The sequence below is a fragment of the Molossus molossus genome, unplaced genomic scaffold, assembly GCF_014108415.1.
Source record: "Molossus molossus isolate mMolMol1 unplaced genomic scaffold, mMolMol1.p scaffold_m16_p_8, whole genome shotgun sequence".
Taxonomy (NCBI): Eukaryota; Metazoa; Chordata; class Mammalia; order Chiroptera; family Molossidae; genus Molossus; species Molossus molossus.
In genome coordinates, this window is record NW_023425402.1 from 37,591,072 (window position 1) to 37,618,221 (window position 27,150).

The following is a 27,150-nucleotide window of genomic DNA, read 5'->3' on the forward strand; positions in this document are numbered from 1 at the left end:
AGAGACACATTGAGTGGTTGCCACCCACATGACCCCAACCAGGGCCGGGGACAAACTGCAACCAAGGTATGTGCCCTTAGTGGGAACAAAGCCCGGATCCTCTGGTCTGTGGGCCAATGCTCCAACCACTGAGCCAAACTGGCCAGGGCTCATGCATCTTTTTTTTAAAACCCCTCTCAGCAATTTAAATCTGGACAGAAACTTGATCTGATGAAACATAGATTTTAAAAAGGATGCAGCTACATGATAACATATGGCAAAAAGTTGAGATTTTTCCCTTGAAGTCAGTTAGACAGGATGTATGCCATCCCTATTTCTGTCCAACATGCACTGGCTCTCCTAGCAAGCACAAGAAACAGAACAGCACTGGATAGAGAGAAACCAAGTTATTGATAGATAATACTATTGTACATGAAGAAAATGCAAAAGAAGTCAGGTGACAGGTATATGTGAGTTCAGTAAATTCTTGTCTACTTTTCCACTGGTTTAAAATTTTTCAGACTAGAAAGTTACAACTGTTTATGAGTAAATCTAACAAAAGATATACAACACTTCTGTGGAGAAAACTCTAAAACTTCACTAAGAAGTATTAGAGGAAGTCTAAATAAATGGAGATATGCACCTGTCTGTGAATTGGAAAAGTTGCTATTATAAATGTATGCAGTCTTCCAAAATTTATCTATAGATTCCATGTACTCTCAATCAAAATTCCAAAAACATGCTCTTGTGGAATTTGACAAGATGATACTAAAATTGTTATGAAAATACAAGAGTCAAGAATATCTCACACATTCATGAAGAAGGACAAAGTGGGAGAACGTGCCCTACCAGATTTCAAGACATACAAAGACACGTTATGTTTGACTATTTAGTATAGTACAAGGGTAGACAGAGATTTTAATGGAACAGAACAAGAGTGTAGTAATAACTGTACAATGTATGGACAATGACTACATGGAAGAGTGGTACTGAGCTAGGTTGTTCATTGTTACTGTATACATCCGTTTATCACATCCATTTATGCCATTGTGAAAGAGGCAAAACTATAGAGATCATAAACAGATCAGAGGTTGCCAGAAGTTTGGAATGGGAAGGTGAAGAAGGAAAGCTCAGGGGACTTTCAGGGCAGGGAAACTGTTATTTAAAGGCAGATACATGATGCAACGCATTTGTCAAAACCAGTACAACTTGATAGCACAAAGGGTGGACCTTGATATATGTAAACTTTAGAAAATCATTTAGGAGGTCAAGGGGTCCCAGAAAATATGCAGACTGAGAAAGGGGACTCTAACTGCATTACACATGCAGGAAACAACCTTCCTCAAAGGGGTTTGGGCAAAAGGTGTTGACCTAAATTACTTTGGAAATGGTCTGTAAGACTGACGGCAAAAGGAACTGTCCATTAGCTCTGTACTGTAGTTGATAAGTGTTTCCCATGGAGGAATGGCTTTACAGTTTTGAAAGAACTATACGTGTTTACTGGAACTGAACAATTAAGCAGATAGGTGGCAGAGGTGGGAGTCAGGGTTTTCACTGTTGGAATGAGAGGTTACAGACAGCAGGAGAGAAAGAAATGATCCAGGTGGTAATGGACTATAATTTAAAATAGTATGAACTTGGGTATAACTTAATATACACAACAAATAATTGCATATAAAATATTTATAGATACTTGTATGTTCTGGAGTTAGTACACACACAAATATTTCCACGTTCCTCCAGCTCAGAGGGTTGACACCCTCATATCAGAGCACGTGTACACATAGCACCCAGATCGTGGTTTCTAGTGCATTCTCCAATAAAAGGATACAGGGGTCCTTGGAGAAATGGCTGATTCTGGGACTGATGCAGGAAGTATACAAGATGAACCTGGAGCACCTTGTAGAGCCAAAAACTGAGTTAGTGCTCAAAACAAAACAAACAGTCCTGGCCGGTTTGGCTCAGCGGTTAGAGCGTCGGCCTGCGGTCCTGAGAGACCCAGGTTCGGTTCCCGCTAAGGGCACGTACCTCGGCTGCAGTTTGTCCCCGGCCCTGGTCGGTTGTGCGGGTGGCAGCCACTCGATGTGTCCCTTTCACATCGATGTTTCTCTCTCTCTCTCTGTTCCTCTCTCTCCCTCCCACTCTACCTGAACAAAAAATGGAAAAATGTCCTCGGGTGAGGATAAAAAAAAAAAAAAAAAAAAAAAAAAAAAAAAAAAAAAAAAAAAAACAAAACAAACAAAAAACCCTATAATTATGGGGGCATGTGCAAAGGATACAGGGAACCAACTGAAAGAGCTCCCAAAGTCAGAAAAAATTAAGCAATAAGATTAGTAAAGTGGTACTGGATTACAACCTAAAGTAGAAAGCAAATATCCATGACTCCATGTTGATATAAATGTTTGAGTAAATTAATAAATGGGAGAGAAGAGATAAATCTCCCATACAGAAATATTCCCCCAAAATCTGTGTAAAGTTTCTGCCCCCTCTTAAATGTGAGCTGTGCACAGTGACCTCCTTCCAAACAGTACACTATGAAAAAGGGGGAAATAAGTAACTTAGTGGAGAAATCTGACAAACACTACCTCAGCCAGGTGATCAAGTTCAACATCAGCAGTGCTACGTCATGTTCATGGCATGTATCCTTAATATAATGGATGCAAATGACATTTTAGCAATCTGATCTTCCTCTCCCAAACCCAGAACTCCAGTCTAATCATAAAAAACATCAGGCACGTGCCGAATGAGGGGCATTCTACAAAGTATCTGACTAGAAGTCTTCAAAACGGTCAAGGTCATCAAACACAAGGAAAGGTTGAGAAACTGTTCTAGTCAAGAGGAGCTTAAGAGACATGATGGTGAAATGTAAGGTGGTGTCCTCCATGGGATCCTGTAACAGAAAAGGACAAACTAAGGAAATGTGGATAAAGAGTTGTTTGGAGAGGCTTGGTAACTAGCCCAAGATCACACAGCTAGAAAGAGAAGCAGCCTCGGGATCCTGATCCAGAGCAGTCTGACGCTGCGGCAGTTCTGCCTTTCTGTATTAAAATCAAACAAAAAAGAGAACATTCAAGTGTGGGTAGTAGACATTTCAAAGCCGAGTATTGGACATTACTGCGACTATGCTCTTTTCAATTCCATCGGCTCACCAAACTCCGCTCTTGGAACCTATTTAGCCTGATGATTCTTGAAATGCCAACAGCAGTAGTTGATCTGTTACTGCCCTTGTATGTAACATTCACAGCTCTTTCACATGTCTTTCAATTAACCTTCACATTCAAGATACCTTGAAAACGATTTCCTTCCTTTGCAAACTTCGGTACCAGGTAAAATGGCTGTTGTCTTAGATTTTTCCTAACTTTTGCTCCAAGCCAGTTCCTGATGGGCAGGCCTTCCTGGGTGCTGGCTGGCCAGCTGCTCTTTACTTTCAAAGCCAAGATTATATCCACAGATATTTCTTTAGGTTTACTAATAAGAAGTGTTACAGCAGGACACCCTTTCTTCTTCTTCTCCACACTGACATCTGTATTTGTTTAGACATAAAAAGAAAAAAACGGGGTTTATCAATCTAATTTTCTTGAAAATATAGGAAAAATAATATAACTATGATTGGAGATCTAGAGAGTGTTACGGTGAAAATTAGTTCCAAAACTGAAACTGACCCCACAGGGCAAAGTGTTTTACTCATTTAGACAATGTTCACTGATGCCTATCATGGCACCGAGACACTTCACCAATCTGTGTAGCATAGATGTTGTAGATGTTGAGGAGCGCCTGAAAACTTAGGGGTGTGAGAGTGCTTTGATTACATTTTCGTTTAAGTTGATGAATGGCAGTTTGGAGGGAAGCCTGGAAAAGAGGCAGATGAGTGGCAGGCAGGAGCAAGTGATCAAGACCACAGAGGACAACAGGGGGAGAGGAAAAGAAAAGAAGACCACAGCAGTAGCCCAACACAAGAGCGTGGCTGCCTGTGGAAGCTAAGAGGCAGGGAGCATCAAGACACGGGGGCAATCCATGTGCGTCGTGGTGTTATTCACAGTAGTCAATACATGGACACAACCTGAGTCCACTGACAGGGGGATGGATAAACTGTGGTATGTATAGTCATAAAGGGGAGATATTGTGGGTTCAGTTCCAGACCACTGCAATAACCTCAATACTACAATAACTCAAGTCATGTGAATTTTTTGGTTTCCCAATGCCTGTATTTACAATGGAATATTATTCAGTCTTAACAAAGAAAAAGATCCTATTTGTGCCAATGTGGATGAACCTGGAGAAAATAAGCTAGACACTCTCATTTTCTTATCATTCAATCTGCAAGTCTCTCCCTGTCCTACTCATTAGATCCCTCTTCCTCCTATTTCCACCAAGCAGGTGTCCATTCACATTTCAAAGGCCACCCCTGAAGATGTCCTCTGGATCCTCACGATCTCGAGCACCTTGCTCTCCAGTTGTTGCCTCTTCTGCATCAGTGGATTCCCATCCCTGCTGGATCATTCCGATGTGCATACAAAGGCTTCCAGCTTTTCTTATTTTAAAATTTACCTCTCTTTTGACCCTATATCACCCTCCTCTCCATACTTACCCATTTTCCTTTGCAGCCAAAACTTTTTAGAGCTGCCTACACACGCTATCTTTACTGCTTCCCTGCTGTTTTTCCCTTGTATGATCCTGACTCACCTGTAGCTGCCAAGTCCAAGTTACCAATAATTTTCCCAAAATCAAAGACCAAATACGATGGTTTTCTGGATGTCATTAGCATTCTAAACACTGACCACTGCTCCTGTGAACACTCAGTCTCCTTGTGCTCTTTCTCTTCTCCTCAACTTCTAATGGGATCCTCTTCTTACCCTCTACTTAATATTACTATTTCCTCCCGTCCTATCCCCAACACTCCTGATCCCTCTCACTTTGCTATACTTTTTCCCCATAGGACTTACTCATTTCTGGTATACTATTAGATAATTATGTTTTCCATTTGTTATTAATTGCCTGTCTGACCTTACATAATTATAAGGTACAGAGGGTGAGGATCTTCATTTATTTGTTCATTAACATATCCAAAACATCTAGGAATATTAATTATATTAATGGATAATCAAGGAATATTAATTATATTAACGGATAAATTAATCTATGCTCTCTAAAGGGCCACTTATATGCTGACATGCAGCCCAAAGGTATCCTCTGAACTCCAAACCCATCTCTAACTACCTACTTGACACATTCCCTTTAACACAGCATAGGAATCTCTAACTTAACATAACCAAAGCCAAACCCTTCATTCCCCCAAATGTGTCCCTTCTCCGTCCTTCCATTCTAAGTCAATGGCATAATCAATCTATACAGGTGCTCAATCCAGAAACCTGGGAGCCTTCTCCAATTCCATCCTCTCTTTCATCCCTACACTTAATCCAAAGTCAGCACTGCTACAGGTTGGGCGTGTCTGTTTCTGTCCATCCTATCATTCCACCACATCCCCGTCTTTTCAATTAAACTATTAAAATATTTTCCTTTCTAATCTCTTTATTTGCCTTCTTATAATATCTTCTCCATAGAAGCCAGAGTAAACTGTTAGAAATACAAAGCCAATCATTATTTTGTAATTAAAACTTGGCTTCTTAATGAACATAAAATAAAATCTGAACCCTTTTTCAGGATCTGCAAGTCTCTGAAGAATCTAGTCCCTGAACACCTCTTCTACTGCATTTCATGTGACTCTTCCCCTTGTGCACATGGGCCTCGTTTAGCTCCTTGAGCCTGCCCAGCTCTTTTCTGCCTCAGGCCTTGCTCCATCACTCCAACTGCTACTACTTCTCCCAGTTCTTTCCCTTCAGAGCACTCTTGTGTCTACAAGATTCAAGCTTCAGGAGGGGATCCTGTGATTTTATTCAACCACATTTGCCCTGTGGCACAGGAAGCAGTTCAAAGGAGACCAAAATAGAGCCAATCAACATTTTAAAAGAATACCAGGAAAATACAGTAGAATAATATCAAGAGTAAAGAGTTGTTTCTGGGAGGGAGAAGTCAACAGTGTGCTGCAGGGAGGTCAAGAACGATCAGGAGAGGAGTATACACTGGCAATTAGTAGGCACAATTACACCTTTAAGAATAAAAGTAAAAATCTTACCTGCAATGTTTTTAACTTCTTCCTTAATGATTTTTCTAAACTTGGACAGCATCTTAGAAGCTGATAATACTCCGTCTTCTAAAAACTCATTCAGAGGGTGTCCTCTGGGATTTCTTTTGAACTTCACAAAGTAATGAGCACCACTGTTGTGATATTCTTCTAGCTGAATTCTGGGGGTGTCCAGTTGGAACATAACATCAAATTCATTAGGAGCAGAAACCTAAGAAAATGCAAAAACAGCACTAAATGTTTGCTTGTGAATATTTTCCAAGCCACTGCAATTTTTTTCTTAAAATTTCCTCTTAAAACCCTCTTTTTAAAAGCAAGACTTCTAATATTTATACCCTCTGGTAGTGGGACTAGTGAAGCTGGGAGAGTATTTATTGGCTTTAGTTTATAGGTTCTATACTCATTCTTTTTAACATGAATACATATGATTTTTATAATTTAAAGCAACTTTATTTTATTTTTTACTATTTTATTTCTCACCCGAGATGCTTTTCTATTTATCATCAGAAAAAGTGGGAGAAGAGACCCAGGTTCGGTTCCCACTAAGGGCACATACCTGGGTTGCAGTTTGTCCTCGGCCCTGGTTTGGTCGTGCAGGTGGCAACCACTCGATGTGTCCCTTTCACATCAATGTTTCTCTTTCTCTCTCTCTCTCTCTCTCTCTCTCTCTCTCTCTCTCTCTCCCCACACACACACACTCTATCTGAAAAAAAAAAAGGAAAAATGTCCTCAGGTGAGGATAAAGAAAAAAAAAGTGGGAGAGAGAGAGAGACAGAGAGAAACATCGACTGGTTGCCTCCCAAACAACCCTGATTGGGGCTGGGGACCAACTGCAACCGAGGTACGTGCCCTTGACCAGAATCGAACCCGTGACTCTCTGGTCCGTGGGCCAATGCTCTAACCGCTGAGGCAAACCGGCCAGGGCTATTTTTAAATTTTTAGTCTTTATTGATTTTTAGAGAAAGAAAGGGAGAGGGAGAGAGAGATAGAAACATCTATGAGAGAGAACATCAACTGGCCGTCTCCTGCACACCCCCTACTGGGGATTGGGCCCACAATCTGGGCATGTACCCTGACTGGAAATCAATCCAGAGACCTCTCAGTGCATGGGACAATGTTCAATCCACTGAGCCACATGGGCCGGGCAGTTTTATTTTGAGGTTAAAGCTTAATAAAATTAAAGACCTTGAAATGTGCCATCCTTTACATCACAAAATATGCACTGCAGCCACCTGTCACAATGGTCTCAAAAATGTGTGTATTCACCTATTGGCTAGATGAGCAAGAGCCATCTTTTTTTTTTTTTATCCTCACTTGAGGACATTTTTCCATTTTTTTGTTTAGACAGAGTGAAAGGGAGAAAGAGGAAGAGCGAAAGAAACATTGACGTGAAAGGGACACATCGAGTGGTCGCCACACGCACAACCCATCCAGGGCCGGGGACAAACTGCAGCCGAGGTACATACCCTTAGCGGGAACCGAACCCAGGTCTCTCAGGACCGCAGGCCGATGCTCTAACCGCTGAGCAAAACCAGCCAGGGCAAGGGGCTATCTTCTTATACCTGCTGGTCACCCAAGTGAGTATGAGCTCCAAGTCATATACAAATTAGTGTCTTAGAACCATAGCATTTGTAGAAGCTTCAAAGAATCTTTTCCATTCTCACAATAATAATAATAATTAAAGCAATTATAATAAATGCTTGCTTTTACTAGTTAGGGTATGTTGCAAGTACAGCTATTGGACTGCACTGTTCAACATGATACCTAATAGCTATGTCTACTGACCACATGAAATGTGGCTAGTCCAAATTGAGATGTGCTGTGCTGTGTACTTAACCATCCTCCCAAAATTCAGATATTGAAGCCCTAACTCCCAATGTGTCTGTACTTGGAGACAGAACTTTCAGGAGGTAATTAGGATTAAATCAGATCATGAGGGTGGGTTTATAATCTGATAGGATTGGTGACTTTATAAGAAGAGGAAGAGAGAAAGACTGCATTTTCCCCATGCAATTCTTTGAAGACTCTACAAATTAACCAAACACTTGCAACAATCCAAGGAAGATTATTCAAGAAAAATGGCTGAAAGGTTCTGGTTAAGATTGCAGAGTAGATGGAGACTGTACTTGCCTCCTCCTATGACCACATCAAAATTACAACTAAATTACAAAACAATCAACCTGGAGAACTATCTGATAACTAGCTGAACAGAAGTCCTGTAACTAAGGATATAAAGAAGAAGCCATGTTGAGACTGGTAGGAGGGGAAGAGATGTGAAATGGGCTGGCCTAACCTATAGGTTGCAATTGAGGAACCAGAAAGATATCTCAGCTACAGAGATCCCTACTGAGGACCAAAGGGTCTTGGACCCACGCTGAGAACACCAGTGCTAGAAAGAGGAGCCCACATAATATCTGCCTGTGAAAATCACTGGGGATTCATCCATGTAGGTGAGACAAAACGCTGCTGGAAACCCAGGCATCCCTTTAAAGAGCTGGCACACAGGCTCTCACTCGCAGGCACTCACTGGGGCTCCAGCAGAGGAACAGCAGCTCAGAGGTCACCAGAAACACACAGGGGGAAATTGAGTGTGTGGCTTCAGGGCAAGGGCTGGATGGACGGCAGGGATGACTGCTGTGGTCCCTATGTTGAGCCCTCCTTCTGAACAGACAGCAGGTGCAATGTTTCCTGTGTTGGGCCCTCTCCCCACACAGCCAAATCTGAATCTGCATTATCCTAGTGAACTTCACCAACACCACCCTGATGACTCCCTGAGATCATGCCCCATAGCAAGGGTCCACAGGCCCAAGCAGGTGGCGGCTGGCCTCGGTGTATACTGAGATGTATGCTGAAATGCCTCAGGCTCAGCACTGGTGCCAAATCTGAATCTGAATTAACCTGGTGATCACCACTACCCCCAGACTGGTGACACTCTGACATCCAAGTTGCGTGCTGCCCAAGGCTTTTTCAGCTACTGAGCCTTACCAGTAGCTGACAGGCAGTGGCAGTACTCGAGGTGCCTCTTGGTGACCTTCCCCAGGCTCAGTACTTGTGGCAGACAGCCTCGGTTCACAGTGTGGCCTCTCCCACACACATGCAGACCAAGTATAGACAGTGTCTGACATTGGCCTGTGTCAGAGCCCCCCTGCCCCAAAAGACCCAGAACCAACAAAACTGGTGACCAGTTTCAGACCACAACACAGCACCACCTGATTAGCTCCACAAGCAACACACCCCAAGGGTAGTCTCAGTAGGCACCGAATACTATAGGATCAGCCTCTCCAGAGAAGCTCATACACTGAGGTCATGGCCAATCCTCACAGCCAGTCAGTCTGACCATCAATCCCACCTGCTGATTTGTCAATAGCAATTAAGGCTCAATTAACAGGAGGACACACACAATTTACAAAAGAGACACTCCTGGAGCACCCCACTCAGCTGACCAAGAAGACTGTGCCACTGGGCCCTAAAGGGCACCTTCTAAGGCCACCAAGCCAAGACTGAGAGACATAGCAGATCTACCTAGTACATAGAAACAAACACAGAGAGGCAGCCAAAATGAGGGGACAAAGAAGCATGTCCCCAATGAAAGAACAAGAGAATTCTCCAGAAAAAGAACTAAACAAAATGGAGGCAAGCAATCTAACAGATACAGAGTTCAAAACACTGGTTATAAAGTGATACTCAAGGAACTTAGTGAGAACTTCAGCAAAGATATAGTAAGCACAAAAAAGGACATAGAAGTCATTAAAAAACAGTCAGAAATTAAGAGTACAATAACTGAAATAAAGAATACACTAGAAGGAATCAATATCAGATTAGATAAAGCAAAAGACTCAATCAGCCATTTGGAAGACAAGGTAGCAGAAAACAATCAGAACAGGGAAAAGAAAAAAAAGATAAGATTGATAAACCTTTAACCAAACTCATTAAGAAAAAAAGTAAAAGGACCCATGTAAAAAAAAATCAGAAACAAAAGAGAAGTGACAACTCACACCACAGAGAGGCAAAGGACTATAGGAAAATACTATGAACAATTATATGCAACAAATTGAAAAATTTCAAAGACATGAATAAATACCTAGAAACCCACAATCGTCCAAAACTAAATTCAGAAGAAACAGAATATTTGAACAAACCAATTACTACAAACCAAGTCAGATCAGTAATCAAAAAACTCCCAGCAAACAAAAGTCCTGGACTGACGGCCTCACAGGTGAATTTGACCAAACATTTAAAGAATGAACACCTATCCTTCTTAAACTATTCAAAAGAATTTAAGAGGAAGGAAGCCTCCCAAGCTCATTTTATGAGGTCACTATTACCCTCATTCCCAAACCAAAGACATCACACACAAAACACTATAAGCCAAGGTCCCCAATGAACACAGATGAAAAAAATCCTCGAGATATTAGCAAACCAAATTCAGGAATACATTAAAAACATAATACACCATGATCCAAGTGGTATTTATTCCTGGGATGCAAGGTTAGTTTAATATCCACAAATCAAGTAAATTGTTATACGACATAAACAAAATGAAGGATACAAATCATATGATCACATCAACAGATGAAGAAGAACATTTGACAAAATCCAACCATTTATGATAAAAGCTCTCAGCAAAGTGGGAATAAAGGAAACATACCTCAACATAATAAAAACCCATATATGACAGACCCACAGCTAACATCAAACTCAACAGGGAACCGCTAAAAGAATTTTCTGTAAGATCAAGACCAAGACAAGACTGTCCACTTTCACCACTGCCACTGGTTGGGAAACAAACGCCAGTCATGAACCTGCTCCTAAACCTTCAATTTATACTGAAATGATGGCTTTAATGAAAACCACTCACGAATAAATGGAGCTGTGGAATACACACTTAAAAAGTTACATCTGGGTCTGGCTGGTTTGCTCAGTTAAGAGCACTGGCCCTGGACCAAAGGGTCCCAGGTTCCATACCTGGTCAAGGGCACCTACATGGGTTGCAGGTTCTATCCCCTGCCCCAAATCGGTCTCTCTCTCTCTCTCTCTCTCTCTCTCTCTCCCTCCCCCCCTTCCACTCTATCTAAAAATCAATGGAAAAAGAAACAAACTGTCTATTTAGGAAGTATACTTTTTAGTACCTGCAGGAAATTGTCTCTTAAGGTTTTTTTTAAATATCACTTACAGTGAGTTTCCCATAATAAATGAATAAAAATTTGAGGAGAGAGTGGATCTGCAAGGGCTGGAGAAAGAGACTGAAAATACTTTTCCTTTAGAGTGCGATGTCCTCATAGGAAAACGTTTCTTAAATATATTAATCTTGTTAATTTTTTCACAGATCACTCCTAATCACCCAAGTCATAATCTGACCAGAAACCACCAAGCATAGCACTGTTGGAGAAACACAATACAGGTCTGCTTAAATGAATTAATTTATACATTTGAATTCTCCCAATAGCAGTGTCTTGACAGTGGCTAACAATCAGTGTAGGTGGGCTCTGTGTTCGTTGGATGTAGTAATGAATAAACGAAAGAATAAATGTTCGTGGTTTTAATGAGAACTAAAGAAATAGAGTCTGAGTTTTTTATGAAGTAAAGTCAGGTCCAATAGGAGGTGGGGAATATCCGGGAAGTTGGGAGAGGGGTTAGGAAGACTGGCGGCGTGCTGGGGATCCCCAACTCACCTTCACTCGCTCGTAGTAGCTCCCAGAGCCCAGCAGCGAGACACCTTTGAACTCGGACTGACTGCTCTGCAATCTTCGTTGCAGGTGGTCCACGACATTGTTTACAGCCTTTGACGCGTTTGAGATTTCCGAGGTCCTTAGTTTCAACTTCTCTAGCACGGCCCGGGGCTTCCAGGCGCCGGGCGCCGGCTGTCTCAGGCAGAGACTAGGTGCTGGGACTAGCAGGACGTGGTCGGGGACCTCTGTGGGCCTAGACAGAGGTCTCCGCTGCGCACCGGAGCGCGCGTTCCCCTCGCGGCGAGATCCAGCCTTGGGAAGGGTCGGCCTCCTGGCTGCAGGGGGCTCCGGCCCCTCGGCCAAAGCTGCCTGCCGGTCCTGCCGGTCCTCCGCGTCCTCAGCGCTCAGAGGCGCCTTCTTGGCGCGTGCGCCCCCCTCCCGGCGAGATCCAGCCCTGGGAAGGGGTGGCCCCCGGAACGCAGGGGGCTCCGGCCTCTCGGCCAAAGCTGCCGGCCGGTCCTGCCGGTCCTCCGAGTCCTCAGAGCACAGAGGCGCCTTCTTGGCGCGTGCGCCCCCCTCCCGGCGAGATCCAGCCCTGGGAACGGGTGGCCCCCGGAACGCAGGGGGCTCCGGCCCCTCGGCCAAAGCTGCCTGCCGGTCCTCAGCGCTCAGAGGCACCTTCTCGGTGCGCGCACCCCGCGCGCGTACCTGCGGTCTCTCCTGGGGGCCCGAGGCGCTGGGCTTCGTCCGGGTGGTTTCCACTGCAGATGGCTTCCGCTTGGCGCCATTCGCACCACGCGCCGAAACCTGGGCGGTGGCGGCTCCCGCCTTCGAACCTGCCTTCGTCGCATTTCTGCGCTGAGGATCCATGGCTGGCGCTCCTCGTTACCCGAAAGTTAACTCAGCTTCGCGAAAAGGGAACGGTAGAGGAACCAGCCCTTACAGCCAGCCTCCGGAACTGAAACTTAAAACTTTAAGTCTGGCGGGAAGGCTGTGAACCCAACCGTGAACCGCGCACGCAGTGTGAACCCACGCTGGGCGGCCACGCTGGGAGCCACGCCCCCGCGGCAACAGCGTGGGCGGCCCACGGTCCAGGAGAGCGCTGATGTTCTCCTGCTCTGATGCCATTGCTGCCACCAGCTTGGTAAGCACTCAAGACCTAACCCCCGAGAAGCAGGAAACACTCTCAGGAATAGCCACAGTCGGACGCATTTGCTGGAATACCACCTAAAAGAGTTTTGGAGAACTACAGGCTTTCTCGCCCATTGAAGTTGACAAACTTTTTCAATGTAAGATTAAATAAGTTTTTTTTTTTTAATTTAATGGGAAATAGAAAATGTCCACCTTTTACAAAGGTTGAGAGTGATTAAGATTCACTGTATTTGAAATAAATTTTTATTTTATTTGACTTTTTCTTTCCCTCGCTGGGTACAGTGAACTTAATTGCTGGTGCCTGACAAGCTAGGGCTCCCTAAGCCCCTCCCCTGCTTCAGGGAGTCTGCGATGGAAACTTGGAGGTCAGGAGATCCTCAGTGTGTTGGGGGATCCATTGGGGGCAAGACTCCCCAGCAGCTGAGGGCCTCTCTTCCTCTTGTTGGGGCTGGTGGTGGAGGGGAGTCTTATTCCTTGGAGGCCATGTCGACCATAAGGCCCAACACCCTATTTGCTGTAGCCAAATTCAGTGTCATACCAGAAAAGTTGTCGTTGAGGGCAGTGCCACCCCAACACTGGAATGGGTGTCACTGTTAAAGTCACAGCAGACAACCTGGTCCTCAGTATAGCTTAGGACTCCATTGAAAGGGCCTCTTATGCCTGTTTCACTACATTCTTGATGTCACTGTATTTGGCAGCTTTCTCCAGGTGGCAGGTCAGATCCACAACTGACACATTGGGAATGGAGACACGGGAAGCCATGCCACTGAGCTTTCCATTCACCTTACGAATGACCTTGTCCACAGCCTTGACAGCACCAGCAGAAGCAGGGATGATGTTCTGAGCAGCCCCTCGGCCATCAAGCTACAGTATCCCAGAGGGGTCATCATGGTCTTCTGGGTGGCAGTGATGGCATGGACTGTGGTCATCAGTCCCTCCACAATGCCACAGTTGTCATGGAAGTCCTTGGCCAGGGGGGCCAAGCAGTTGGTGGTACAGGAGGCATCGCTGACAATCTTGAGGGAGTTGTCATATTGTCATGGTTCACACCCATCACAAAATGGGGGAATCTGCAGGAGCAGCAGAGATGAGGACCTTCTTAGCTCCATCCTTCAAGTGAGCCCCAGCGTTCTCCAAGGTAGTAAACACACCAGTGGACTCCACAACATACTCAGTACCAGCATCACCTCTTTTGATGTTGGCGGGGGTCTCGCTCCTGGAAGATGGAAATGTTCTTGGCCTTGACGATGCCTTTGAACTTGCCATGAGTAGAATCCTACTGGAACATGTAGACCATATAGCTGAAGTCAATGAAGGGGTTATTGATGGCAGCAATATCCACTTTGCCAGGCATCCCTGGTGACCAGGCACCCAATACAGACAAATGTGTTCACCCTGACCTTCATCATATCTCAGGGTTGCAGCTGGCCCTGCACAGGAAGACGTGGCTGTCTGATGAACAGGAGGAGCAGAGGGCCTATGTGACTTTTTTTTTTTTTTTTTTTTTTTATCCTCACCCAAGGACATTTTTTGTTCAGGTAGAGTGGGAGGGAGAGAGAGGAAGAGAGAGAGAGAGAGAGAGAGAGAGAAACATCGATGTGAAAGGGACACATCGAGTGGCTGCCACCCGCACGACCGACCAGGGCCAGGGACAAACTGCAACCAAGGTACATGCCCTTAGTGGGAACCGAACCCAGGTCTCTCGGGACCGCAGGCTGATGCTCTAACCGCTGAGCCAAACCGGCCAGGGCCCTATGTGACTTTTTGAAAGCACACACAATCTTTTTTTTTTTTTAATTTTCTACCCACTGATATCCAAAGAGCATTTTATTTTATTTTATTTTATTGATTTTAGAGAGAGAGGAAGGGAGATGGAGAGAGAGATGAAAACATCAATGAGAGAAAACATCGATTGGCCGCCTACTGCATGTCCTTCACTGGGGATTTGGTCCACGACCTGGGCATGTGCCCTGACCAGCAATCAAACTGGCGACGTTTGGTGCATGGGTCGACGCTCAACCACTGATCCACACCGGCAGGACAGCACATACAATCTTAAAGAAATTACGTGAAGTTCTTATTCGTGAGTTTTATCCATTGGCTCTCAAAAATCCATCAAAGAATTATACATTTTAAATAATGCATGGCTGTTCAGATTCCAGAGTATCACAATACAGGCTTTCAAAAATCCATTTCTAAAGCCAAGCCCTTTACAGAAATACATATGAGACAGGAACCCCTTGGGTTTAGAATGCCTTGATTACTTTTTTTAAAATCATACTAACCGTAGTATTTTTAAGTATACAGTTCAGTGACATTAAATACATTAACATTGTTATGCAACCATCACCACCATCCATCTCCAGAACTCTTGATCTTGGAAAACCGAAACTCTGTACCCATTAAACAGGAACACCCCAGTCTCCCCTCTCTCCAGCCCCTGGCAATCACCTTCTACTTTCTATCTCTGAATTTGACTACTCTGGGCACCTCAGGAAGTGAGCCACCCAGTCTTGGTGGTTTAATAACTGGCTTATTTCACTTGAGATAATATCCTCAAGGTTCATCCATGTTGTTGCATATGTCTGCCTTCCTTTTTAAGGCTGAATTATTCTATTCTGTGTATATACCACATTTTTTTTATTTATTCATCTGCCAATGGATTAAAAATTTTTTATCCTCACCGGAAGACATTTTTTCATTTTTTGTTCAGATAGAGCAGGGGGGAGGGAGGAGGGGAGGGAGAGAGAGAGAGAGAGAGAGAAACATCGATGTGAAGGGTACACATCGAGTGGCTGCCACCTGCACAACCCAACCAGGGCCGGGGACAAACTGTAACCGAAGTACATGCCCTTAGCAGGAACTGAACCCGGGTCTCTCCAGACCGCAGGCCAAGGCTCTAACTGCTGAGCCAAACCGGCCAGGGCTGGATTAATTTTTTAAAGTGTTTCCTGAATCCTGGACTTTGATATATACTTCTCTTTGGTACAAAGAGATTTTCTTACGCCCCAGGGCAGTGAGCCCTGGTGTGAATTGTGATGTGAGAGGTGTATATATTTTTTCATTGTAAAATGGAAGGACTGTTGTATAATTAGGCTTGTTTGCAAGCTGACCAATTTCAGGGAAGAGTAAACTGGAAGCTGAAATTTGGAAATACATTTCCTTAAAACTGCAAGTGTACATGGGTGGTCTTCCAGGATGCCCAGGGATGTGCCTGCTCCATTCTGAAGACCTCTGCTCCATGGTTCTATTTTTCTTCTCCAAGGGCTCCAGTTGCTTGTCATGGAATCCAGGAAATGACTCCACAGACAGCTTCATGCAGTCTTCCAAAGTCTTCAAAAGTCCACTGGTATTTTCTTAATCAAAAACATGCAAGCAACAATCCAGACCAGAATTAAATCCTTCTGCTGCTGACCTGTCAAAGGAAGAAAAGTTGTTCCTTGCTCAATCTTGCTGCAGCAACCAGTGTCCAGATCACAGAGAAATGACTTTTTAGTCAAGTCTTGACATGAATCTTGGTCTTTAGCAGAAAAAACACACACGGGATTCACTTATAGGTATATATTTTCCCTTGATTTCACATCTTATCTTTTATGTTTCATGTCTGTCTCAGTAATTCACTTAGTCACTCAACAAATATTTGAGTGTCTTCTATTCTATATTCTTTTTTTTTTTTTTATCCTCACTCGAGGACATTTTTCCACATTTTATTCAGATAGAGTAGGAGAGAAAGAGAGAGCGAGAGAAGCATCGACATGAAAGAGACACATCGAGTGGTTGTCACCCACACGACCCAACCAGGGCCAGGGACAAACTGCAACCGAGGTACGTGTCCTTAGCGGGAACCGATCCCGGGTCTCTCTGGACCGCAGGCCAATGCTCTAACCACTGAGTCAAACCGGCGAGGGCTATTCTATATTCTTGAAATATATTGAGAAACAAAGACTCTTGCCCTTTTGGAGCTTACATTTTGGCATGGAAAAACAGACAATAAACATACAATAGACTATGATAAGCCATATTGAAAAAGGAAAAAAAATAAGGCTCTGGCCAGGTAACACAGTTGATTAGAGCATCATCCCGATATGCCAACATTGTGGGTTCAATCCCTGGTCAGGGCACAGACAAGAATCAACCAATGAATGCATAAATAAGTGGAACAAATCCCTCTCTCTAATTAATAAATACAAAGTTTTAAAGAAAAAGGGGGGGGGAACAGTGAAAGAAGGATCAGGAATGAGGTATGGTACAATACTAAAATACTGCCCTGGCCGGTTTGGTTCAGCGGTTAGAGCGTCGGCCTGCGGTCCTGAGAGACCCGGGTTTGGTTCCCGCTAAGGGCACGTACCTCGGTTGCACTTTGTCCCCGGCCCTGGTTGGTTGTGCGGGTGGCAGCCACTCGATGTGTTCCTTTCACATCGATGTTTCTCTCTCTCTCTCTGTTCCTCTCTCTCCCTCCCACTCTACCTGAACAAAAAATGGAAAAATGTCCTCGGGTGAGGATAAAAAAAAAAACAATACTAAAATACTGAGAGTGACATTTGAGCAAAGATTTAAAGGAGGGCATACCCAAGGGAAAAGCATTCCAGGCAGAAGGAAAAGTTAATGCAAAGGACCCAAGCTGGGACTATGCCTAGTTGTTCAAACAAGTGTGGCCAGAGCTTGTGAAGTATGAGATGTGTCAGTTATCAGCTCACTGTCTCTCAGCTGCATATATATACCCCTCAATATATGCCTTCTGAAATGACAGAACTCTTTAAGCATTTCTTTTTTGAAAAGCCCACTACATTCAACTTTCTCAGTAGATGCTGTTGAAGGACATTGCAGGAGGAAGAAGTTTCTTGCAATGTCCAGCATAGTGGAGAGAGTGGAAGGCAGTTGAGTAGGGCAAAAGTTGGCCTCGTGGGTATGAGAAAATCTGATAGAACCTATCCCAGGCACAGGCCTAGAAAGTGATCCTTCTGGGATCTTGCAAGTTTGGCCTGGCCATAACCTGTCTACAGCTTACTAGACAGAGAAACCAAGATTTCTGCCTGGCCTGCATACAGCTATCTGTGGGCCAGAGGGTAGATCAACACACCAGGCAGTTTATCTTTTTGCAAACCCTGTGTGCAACCTGCTTGTGGCCCAGGAAGTCCACACAGAGCTGCTGTTCCCTCTGCAAGCTTCCTTGTGTGGTCCATGTTCTATGAAGGTCTTTTGCACTTGAGGTCTAAACCCCTTCCAAGTTTATTCTTCTTTGGGCATTCTCCCTCGCCCCTAGAGTGCTATATAGAGATCCTTTACATCTTTTTTTTTTTTTTTTTTTTTTATCCTCACCCGAGGACATTTTTCCATTTTTTGTTCAGATAGAGCAGGAGGGAGAGAGAGGAAGAGAGAGAGAGAGAAACATCAATGTGAAGGGACACATCGAGTGGCTGCCACCCGCACAACCAACCAGGGCCGGGGACAAACTGCAACCGAGGTACGTGCCCTTAGCGGGAACTGAACCCAGGTCTCTCTGTACCGCAGGCCGACGCTCCAACCGCTGAGCCAAACCGGCCAGGGCAAGATCCTTTATATCTTGTATTCTTTTTTTTCCCCAAGGATATTTATTTATTTATTTATTTATTTATTTATTTATTTATTTATTTATTATCTTTATTGTTGAATGTATTACAGATGTTCCTCATTTTTCCCCCATTGACCTCCTCCTCCCCACTCCCACCCCGCCTCCTGCCTTTTCCTACAATGTTGTCTGTGTCCATTGGTTATGCATATAAGTTCTTTGGTTTATTTCTTCCCACCCTCCAACCCCCTTCTCTTTGAGGTTTGTCAGTCTAGCAAACAATTTGCTCTTAATCCCTTCACCTTTTTCACCCATTCCACCAACCCCCTTCCCATCTGACAACAAACAAAATTTCTCTGTATCTAGGAGAATGTTTCTGTTCTGCCTGTTTATTTTGTTTGTAGATTCCATTGTTGAGAGATATGCATTCATTGCCATTTTGTTTGTTCATATATTTTATCTTTTTCTTCAAAAAGACCCTTCAACATTTCATATAGTAATGGTTTGGTGGTGATGAACTCCTTTAACTTTTTCTTGTCTGGGAAACTCTTTATATGGCCATCGATTCTAAATGACAGCTTTGCAGGATAGAGTAATCTTGGTTGTAGGTTCTTGGTTTTCATCACTCTGAATATTTCTTGCCACTCCCTTCTGGCCTGCAAAGTTTCCTTTGAGAAATCAGTTGACAGTCTTATGGGAATTCCCTTGTAGGTAACTAACTGCTTTTCTCTTGCTGGTTTTAAGATTCTTTCTTTGTCTTGAACTTTTTGCATTTTGATGATGATGTGTCTTGGTGTGGAACTCTTGGGGTTCATCTTGTTTGGGACTCTCTGTGCTTCCTGGACTTATATGTCTGTTTCCTTCACCAAATTAGGAAAGTTTTTGGCCATTATTGTTTCAAATAGGTTTTCGATTTCTTGTTCTCTTCTCCTTCTGGCACCCCCAAGATGCGAATGTTGGCACACTTGAAGTTGTCCCAGAGGCACATTACACTATCCTCATTTTTTTTTTTTTTTATTCTTTTTTCTTTTTGCTGTTCTGATGGGGTGTTTTTTGCTTCCTTATATTCCAAATCGATGGTTTGCTTCTTGGCTTTACCTATTCTACTATTGAATCTGTGTAAATTATTCTTTATTTCAGTTAGTGCCTCCTTCATTTCTGACTGGTCCTTTTTTATACTCTTGAGGCCCTCACTAAGTTCGCTGAGGTTCTCAATAAGTTCATTGAGCATCCTTATAAGCAGTATTTTGTTTGTTTTTTTATCCTCACCCGAGGATATTTTTCCATTTTTTGTACAGATAGAGTGGGAGGGAGAGAGAGGAAGGGAGAGAGAGAGAAACATCGACGTGAAGGGACACGAGTGGCTGCCACCCGCACGACCAACCAGGGCCGGGGACAAACTGCAACCGAAGTACGTGCCCTTAGCGGGAACCGAACCCGGGTCTCTCCAGACCGCAGGCCGACGCTCTAACCGCTGAGCCAAACTGGCCAGGGCATAAGCAGTATTTTGAACTCAGCATCTGTTTGGTTGCTTATCTCCATTTCGCTTAGTTCTTTTCCTGGAGATTTTTTCAGTTCTTTCATTTGGGACCTGTTTCTTTGTCTCCTCATCTTGGCTGCCTCCCTGTGTTTGTTTCTATGTATTACTTAATGAGAGGTATGGGGCTAGCTGAGACCAGAAGCTGCTTGTTTGAAAGAATTTAGGAAAACCTGAAGCAGGAGCCAAAACAGGCCAATCCTATGGTTAAGCAACTGGCAACAGCTTGGGTGGACCTGAAAGTTGGGTGGGGCGGGGCCTCAGGGAATCACCAGGGCAGGGCAAACAGTGTGAGCCAGATTTCTGGAGTCCCAGATATGGTGGCTGTCTGCTGCCCCTGGGAAAGGCTCTCCAAAGGGACAAAGGCCTCTTACAGCACGTTTGTCCCGGAGAAAGCCCCCTCTCCAGCCCTCGCTCCAATGCCAACAGCTCAGTTCTTCCCTGTATGTCTCTGGTGCCCCTCGAGCTGCCTCCCCTCCAAGCTTAGAGGGAGAGGGTCTGGTAAGTCCGTGCGCGGGCCCTTTAAGAGGAACTGCCTGGGGCTCCAGCCGCCTCAGCCTCCCTCAGCCTCAGTTCCTGCTGGTTTTTCCAGCCAGAAGTTATGGGGACGTCTCTTCCTGGCACTGGAACCCTGACTGACTGGGGTGCCTGGTGTGGGGCGGGGACCCCTCAGTCCTCAGGGAGGACCTGCCCAGCCGAGGTGTCCTCCTAATTTTTATCCACCACACGTGGGTATGGGACCAGCCTGTCTGCCTCCGCCCCTCCTACCAGTCTCGATGTGGCTGCTTCTTTAATTCCGTAGTTGTAGGACTTCCCTTCAGCTTGAATTCAGGTGGTTTTGAATGATGGTTGTTCTGTAGTTTAGTTGTAACTTTGATGTGGTTGTGGGAGGACGCGATACCGCGTTTACCTACGCTGCCATCTTGACTGGAAGTTCCTTATAATTATTCTTTATTACAATGAATTATTTTTATATTTTGTATCTTCTGCGTAATCTGTGTGATTTTTCTCTCCTTATTGGATCCAGACTGCTACAGAATTGGTGTTAGTAGTAGTCCCAAGAGATAGACTACCTAAAGACGGGTTTGGGGGGATTGGCTTGGTTGTACCCTTAGACTTGAGTACAGTGCTCAAGGAGGAGAAACCATAAAAATAGATTGAGAAGGGGAAAAAATAGATTGGGGAGTAGCAGCCAGAAAAGTAGGAGGAAAACCAGAATATCTTGATGTCTTGGAAGACAAAGTATATCAAGAAATGGCTGTGAAGGAAAAAAAACATTAACACTTAAAATCTCCATCTTCTTGCCTATCTGTAACTGTTCCTATTGCCTTGAATGAGATTCTTCTGGAACATTAAATACCTACCATAAAGTTTGTGGGAATATGGGTGTACAGAGCAAGGGAATAAGGAAAAATATTCCAGGCTGAGGGAACAGCAAATGCAAAAGTTAAGAGACTAAGAAAGTATTTGGAGAACAGATGATAAGGATTCTTCAATAACTTTTCTGTCCTTTTATGAATTACTTGAAGTCCATTTCATAAGTCAGTTCCATTGTGAAGTAAGCATTCCCTGTCATCTGCCATGGACAGGATCACTCCCCCTCTGCAACCTGTAATCGCAGCTCACTGTGGCTATATTATGACATTTAATGTACTGCCTCACAACCGTATGTGTGCCAATTACTAGTCTGCAGACTCTTTGAGGACACGGAGTGAGAGTATTTGTTCTTGTAAGCCCATCCTTTCTCCGAAATGGTTAGAAAATTGACCAATTTATAACTGACCTCCTTTTTCTTCTGTTGTTTATATATACCCTGCCTAAATGGACCATAAAACTATTCCTTTCAATAGCAGAGATTTTCTACTTTTCTCATCACTCAACAGCTAATAGACTTGAAATTAACTAGAGAGTAGAAGGAAAGGAAATTCATTAACAAGTAAGTTATCTGGGTTTTAAAATATTATTTGTACGGGCCCTGGCCAGTTTGGCTCAGTGGTTAGAGCGTCGGCCTGAGGTCCAGAGAGACCCGGGTTCGGTTCCCGCTAAGGGCACGTACCTCAGTTGCAGTTTGTCCCTGGCCCTGGTTGGTCGTGCGGGTGGCAGCCACTCGATGTGTCCCTTTCACATCGATGTTCCTCTCTCTCTCTCTCTTCCTCTCTCTCCCTCCCACTCTGTCTGAACGAAAAATGGAAAAATGTCCTCGGGTAAGGATAAAAATAAATAAATAAAATATTATTTGTACGGTCCAAATATTTTCTGGTGACACGTTTTTTATTCTACTTTTTCTTACCTCTCTTTTCTGTAACCATAATAGTTTGTTTGTTTTTAATGCTTTTACAATCCAGGGACCTGAATACTGTGTTTCCAGGTGTTCAGTAATTTGGGTAGATCATCTCTTAACATACATATATCAATCAGTCTAACTTAAGATCAAAGAAGATGCCCTTAACTCATAAAAAGGATGTGCCATAAAGAGTTAACTCAGCAGACTTAGGGTGTTCAGACTCTGCACATTCCAAAGAAAGGACTGGCCCCTGACAGACTCCTGGGAGATGACTTGTAAGCTCTTGGAATAAAAGTATCTTTGTATAACCCTGGCGAGCGGTGTCCCAATATGTCAAGGTTGTGGGTTCAATCCCTGTTCAGGGCACATACAAGTATGAAATAATGGCATAAATAAGTGGAACAACAAATTTCTCTCTCTCTTTCTCAATAAAAAAACAACAACAACTTTGTAAGTGTCTTTGTATATACCTGGGGCTCTGGGCCATGTCAGATAGTTTACACTAACAGTGTGATTTTGGATGGGTCCCTGGTCTATGCTGTAGTGATTGAAGACTAAATAACTAGGTCAGTTATGCAGGCACAGAGTCATAAGGCTCCCAGTGAAAACCCTGGCTACCCAGGTGTGGGTTAGCTTCCCAGGTTGGCAATACTTTGTATTGTCACACATCATTTGTAAGCACTGTCCATGTGACTCCAGAGGGAGACACAACTGGAAGCTTGTGCCTGGTCTGTTCTGGACTCTGCCCTGTGTACCATTTGCCATGCTGAATTTAATCTGCATCCTTTCACTGTAATAAACCAGAACCATGACATAACAGCTTTTCTGAGTTCTGAGAGTCCTTTGAACTTATCACTAAACCTGAGGATGGGCAGCCACAGCCCCTGCTGCCACTGTCACAAACACCACCTTAGGCAAGGCAACAATATGCCCAAGATCCTCTAACTCAATCTTCAGAATTCCCCAAAGCCTGGTCCCAAGCTTTGCTCACTGGGGACCTTCAAGCTGGAGAGCAACCTAACTAGTTTAATAGTAAATTTCAAGGAGGGCCTGTCAACAAATGACATACTGCAGTAGTGATCCAGACACAGACCCCAAGACCCTACTGCCATCAGTAAAAAACAGATGAGCAACCCCACCTTCTCACCACCCAGCCACATCTCCACTCCAAAAGCCACCCCCTCCTGATCCACTCTAGAGGAGAAAACTAGCCAGAAATAAAATGTGATTTCTTCCTGGAATGAAAAAAAAAATGTATATCTGAGGATGGACAACAGTATGGTCATTACCAGAGGGATATAGGGGTTGGGGGAGGGAGTAGAGGGTAAAGTGGGGGATAAATGATGATGGAAAGAGACATGACTTAGGGTGGTGAACACATAATACAATATACAGATGTTGCATTATAGAACTGTACCCCTTAAACCTTTATAATTTTATTAACCAATGTAACCCCAATAAATTAAATTAAAAAAGAAGATAATATTTACATCATAATTAATGTGAGGAGCAAATGAAATAATTATATAAAGTAAAACACAAAAAAACCACCTGAGGATGGTCTTGGGGATCCTCAACACAAATGGTAACAGACTAACTTCAGCATAATGAAGAGCTTTATCTTCTTTTATAGTGGAAATCTGGTTAATCATACATCTATCCCTGCCTAAACATCTTATCTTTGGTTCTATAGGAAAGAGAAGGGTCTCATTTAAATATATGTCATGTGGCCCGGCCAGTGTGGCTCAGTGGCTGAACATCGACCCATGCACCAAGAGGTCACCAGTTCAAGTCCTGGTCAGGGCACATGCCCAGGTTGTGGGCCAAATCCCCAGTGGGGGCCAGCATGAGGCAGCCAATTGATGTTTTCTGTCATTGATGTTTCTCTCTCTCTCTACCTCTCCCTTTCTCTCTCTCTCTAAAATCAATAAAGAAAAAATAAATATATATGTCATGTGAAGATATTAGTAAAGTTAAAAATGTAGGCCAGTGATTCTTTTATTAAAGACTCAAGCTATTGACTTTAACATATTAATAAAATAATGTATAACCCTTGAAGATGACATAAACTTGTATTTATTGTCATAAAAAATGTCCATGATAAACTATGATGTGCAAGAATAGATTATGAAACAGTGCACATATCCCATTTTCATGAAAAATATAAAATATATTTATAGTTAAAACTTAATTAAAATCCAATGCTGGCTACAGTGTGATGAAATAATTTTACACTCTTAGTACAACCTGACACAAAGTTTTTAGAAAATTAATTTAGTGGTTTTCAAATATGTCTTTTTACCCAGTATTTTCACTTATAGAAAAAGTCCAATAAATTTAAAAATGATACCTGTACAAGGATGATCATAATACCAAAAAAAATTAGTAAAAACCAAATGCCTAGTAATTGGAGTTCATTAAATAAATCATGGTTCACATACACAATTGAATAGTATATATCACTAAAAAGTGAGATAGATTCATATATACTGGCATGGAGAGAGTCAAAAAATATATTGTTAAAAAAAGAAGCAAACTTAAGAACAATATAATCACATTGTTATATGTGCAAAATAATAGTAGTGTTAGTATTCAATTAAAAAACTAGGAAGAATTAGAAAATGCTGACAATGATTATCGAGGTGGGGATTTGAAGGCCTGATGGAAGTTATAGGTTCTTTAACTCTCAAAAGTTTCGTATTTCTGTAAGATTTAAATTGTGTATCAAGAACACTTATTATTAATGTAATAAGACAACAAAATGATATATTTGATAGATTTTAATAATCAGAAAAATAAAACTCCCACACAGGTTGTTTCACTCTTGAACCAGTGAAAGTTTTCTTAAGGAAGGCTTTAAAAAGATCAACTTCAAAAGACTGGGCATTTAACCTTCAACCTTGGGATTTCCCTAATGAGCCGTCATGAATCTTTCATCCACAAACGTACTTGAACTCCTTCCAAATCTATTCTTATTCAGACTCTTGTCATTATAAACAAACGGAAGTCAAGGTGATAGTGTGCCACAAAATTCAAAGAATCTGATAAAGCAACGTGATCAAAATCACTGTTCTAGGCGGCCACCTGGCGATCAGGGCTGCAACTTGACTGAGAAGACCGAAAATCACACCGAGTGGGAAGCCTCACTCCAGACCCGCCGGTAATCAAACAACCTGCACGGACCACGACACAGGTACACGCCCCAAGACCACCAGCGCCGTGACCCGGTCTAGATTGACCAGTCAAGTCGCGCCAAACCGCCAATCAGCGGCGACGCTGGACGGAGACGTGCTACGCCGTGACGTCAGAGCAAGGTGGCTGCGCCCTGAAGATTTACTCCCGTGCCCTTAACGTGTGCGCCTCGCTTGTGTCAGGTTCAGACTGCCTTTCTCCAAGCATGTTCTCCCTCCGAGGTGGTGGTCGCTGGATTGCGGCTTCCCTCACCAAACAGCACCCGTTGGCCCGGTTCAGCAATGACGGCGCTGCGCCCAGGACTCCGCACTTCGACGTGGTAGTCATAGGCGGAGGACACGCGGGGACCGAGGCAGCCGCCGCTGCCGCTCGGTGCGGCTCCCGAACTCTGCTGCTCACGCACCGCGTGGACACGATCGGTGAGGAGTACGGTGGAGTGGGGCTTTGCGTAGGACGCAAATTGCAAATAATCCTGTTCTACCCCTTCCAGGGCCTGATGTGGACAATCTGTTCCCTGTCCCAAGGCTGCTGAGAACCCTGGTGTGGGTGGTTTTAGCCCGATTTGTGCCTCGCAGGCGGGCCCAGGTCAGAACTCTGGATTAGGCTATTTTGGGTACCGCGGATTATGCTGCTGTTGACAGAAGTAATTGCCTGGGGGTTGTAGGGCCTCGGGAAAGGGGAAAACTGAAAATTCTGTAACTTGCTGATAGCTTCTTATTTCATTGTTGCCATTAACCCTTACTAGCTTGTTGCTTTGGATAAAAAGTGAATTCACATTATTAGTGATCGTTTATTAAACAACCTTGGTATTTTTCTCGAGATTTTGTGAAGCCCTCTTGAAGAAGGATGCTACCTTTTGTTACATTCTATATTTCTACTGGATGTTTGTTCCCCACTTTTGTGCTCAGGATTCGACGGTGCTTTGTGGGTTTTTTTTGCCTTTAATAAGGCAACGGTTGGACTGCCATAATTTGCAGCAAGACCGCGTTCTTGCATTATGATAGATGCTAGCTGAAACAGTATCTTGTGCCCAGCCAGTGTGGCTCACTGGTTAAATATCGACCTATGCACCAGAAGGTCACCGGTTGGATCCCTGGTCAGGGCATATGCCCAGGTTGGGGGGCCGATCCCCAGTGGAGGCATGCAGGAGGCGGCCAGTGGATGTTCTCTCTCATAGATGTCTCTCTCTCTCTCTCTCTCTCCCCCCTTCTCCCTTCCTCTTTCTAAAATCAATAAAGAAAAGAAAATTTTAAAACGGTATCTTGTAAATCATGCATGCCCATGTCTCTTCTCCTGCATTTTGCTTAAGAGTGAATAGTAATTAAAATACTGTTTTGTAAAAATTGTGAATAAATTACATATTTGTATACTGAAATACTTTTTTAAAATTGCCATCCAGATCGTAACTGTAAAGAAATATATACACTAACAGTGATCCTTTTGGAGAGAGACTATATGATTACCCAAAAGATTACATTTTACTTATTATATAATATTGTTTATAGTACTACCTTTTAATAATAATAACCAAAAAAGTATTATTGAACTGAGGTGAACATTATATAGTATATTATATAGTTCTGTCAGAGATAAAGGGATTCCCATCAAAACTCATATTCATATTCTCAACAAAATATGATATGTTTT

At 43.5% G+C, this 27,150-nt stretch overlaps 2 protein-coding genes and 1 pseudogene across 2 annotated transcripts in view; 1 reads left to right on the plus strand and 2 right to left on the minus strand.

Annotated features, from left to right (window-relative positions):
- The window catches only part of CGAS (cyclic GMP-AMP synthase), a 70,751-nt gene extending 58,091 nt beyond the window's left edge, over nucleotides 1–12,660 (minus strand). Inside the window, exons 1-3 of the mRNA XM_036248764.1 lie at nucleotides 11,794–12,660; nucleotides 6,113–6,332; nucleotides 3,266–3,502 (exon numbers count right to left, since the gene is read on the minus strand). Of these exons, the coding sequence (XP_036104657.1) occupies nucleotides 3,266–3,502; nucleotides 6,113–6,332; nucleotides 11,794–12,660 (1,324 nt within the window). The remainder of the gene's footprint in view (nucleotides 1–3,265; nucleotides 3,503–6,112; nucleotides 6,333–11,793) is intronic.
- A 749-nt stretch (nucleotides 12,661–13,409) lies between these two features.
- On the minus strand, nucleotides 13,410–14,351 carry LOC118621240 (annotated as a pseudogene).
- Nucleotides 14,352–25,645: 11,294 nt separating this feature from the next.
- Nucleotides 25,646–27,150, plus strand: part of MTO1 (mitochondrial tRNA translation optimization 1) — a 32,194-nt gene continuing 30,689 nt past the window's right edge. Inside the window, exon 1 of the mRNA XM_036249075.1 lies at nucleotides 25,646–25,922. Within this exon, the coding sequence (XP_036104968.1) occupies nucleotides 25,709–25,922 (214 nt within the window). The 5' untranslated portion in view covers nucleotides 25,646–25,708. The remainder of the gene's footprint in view (nucleotides 25,923–27,150) is intronic.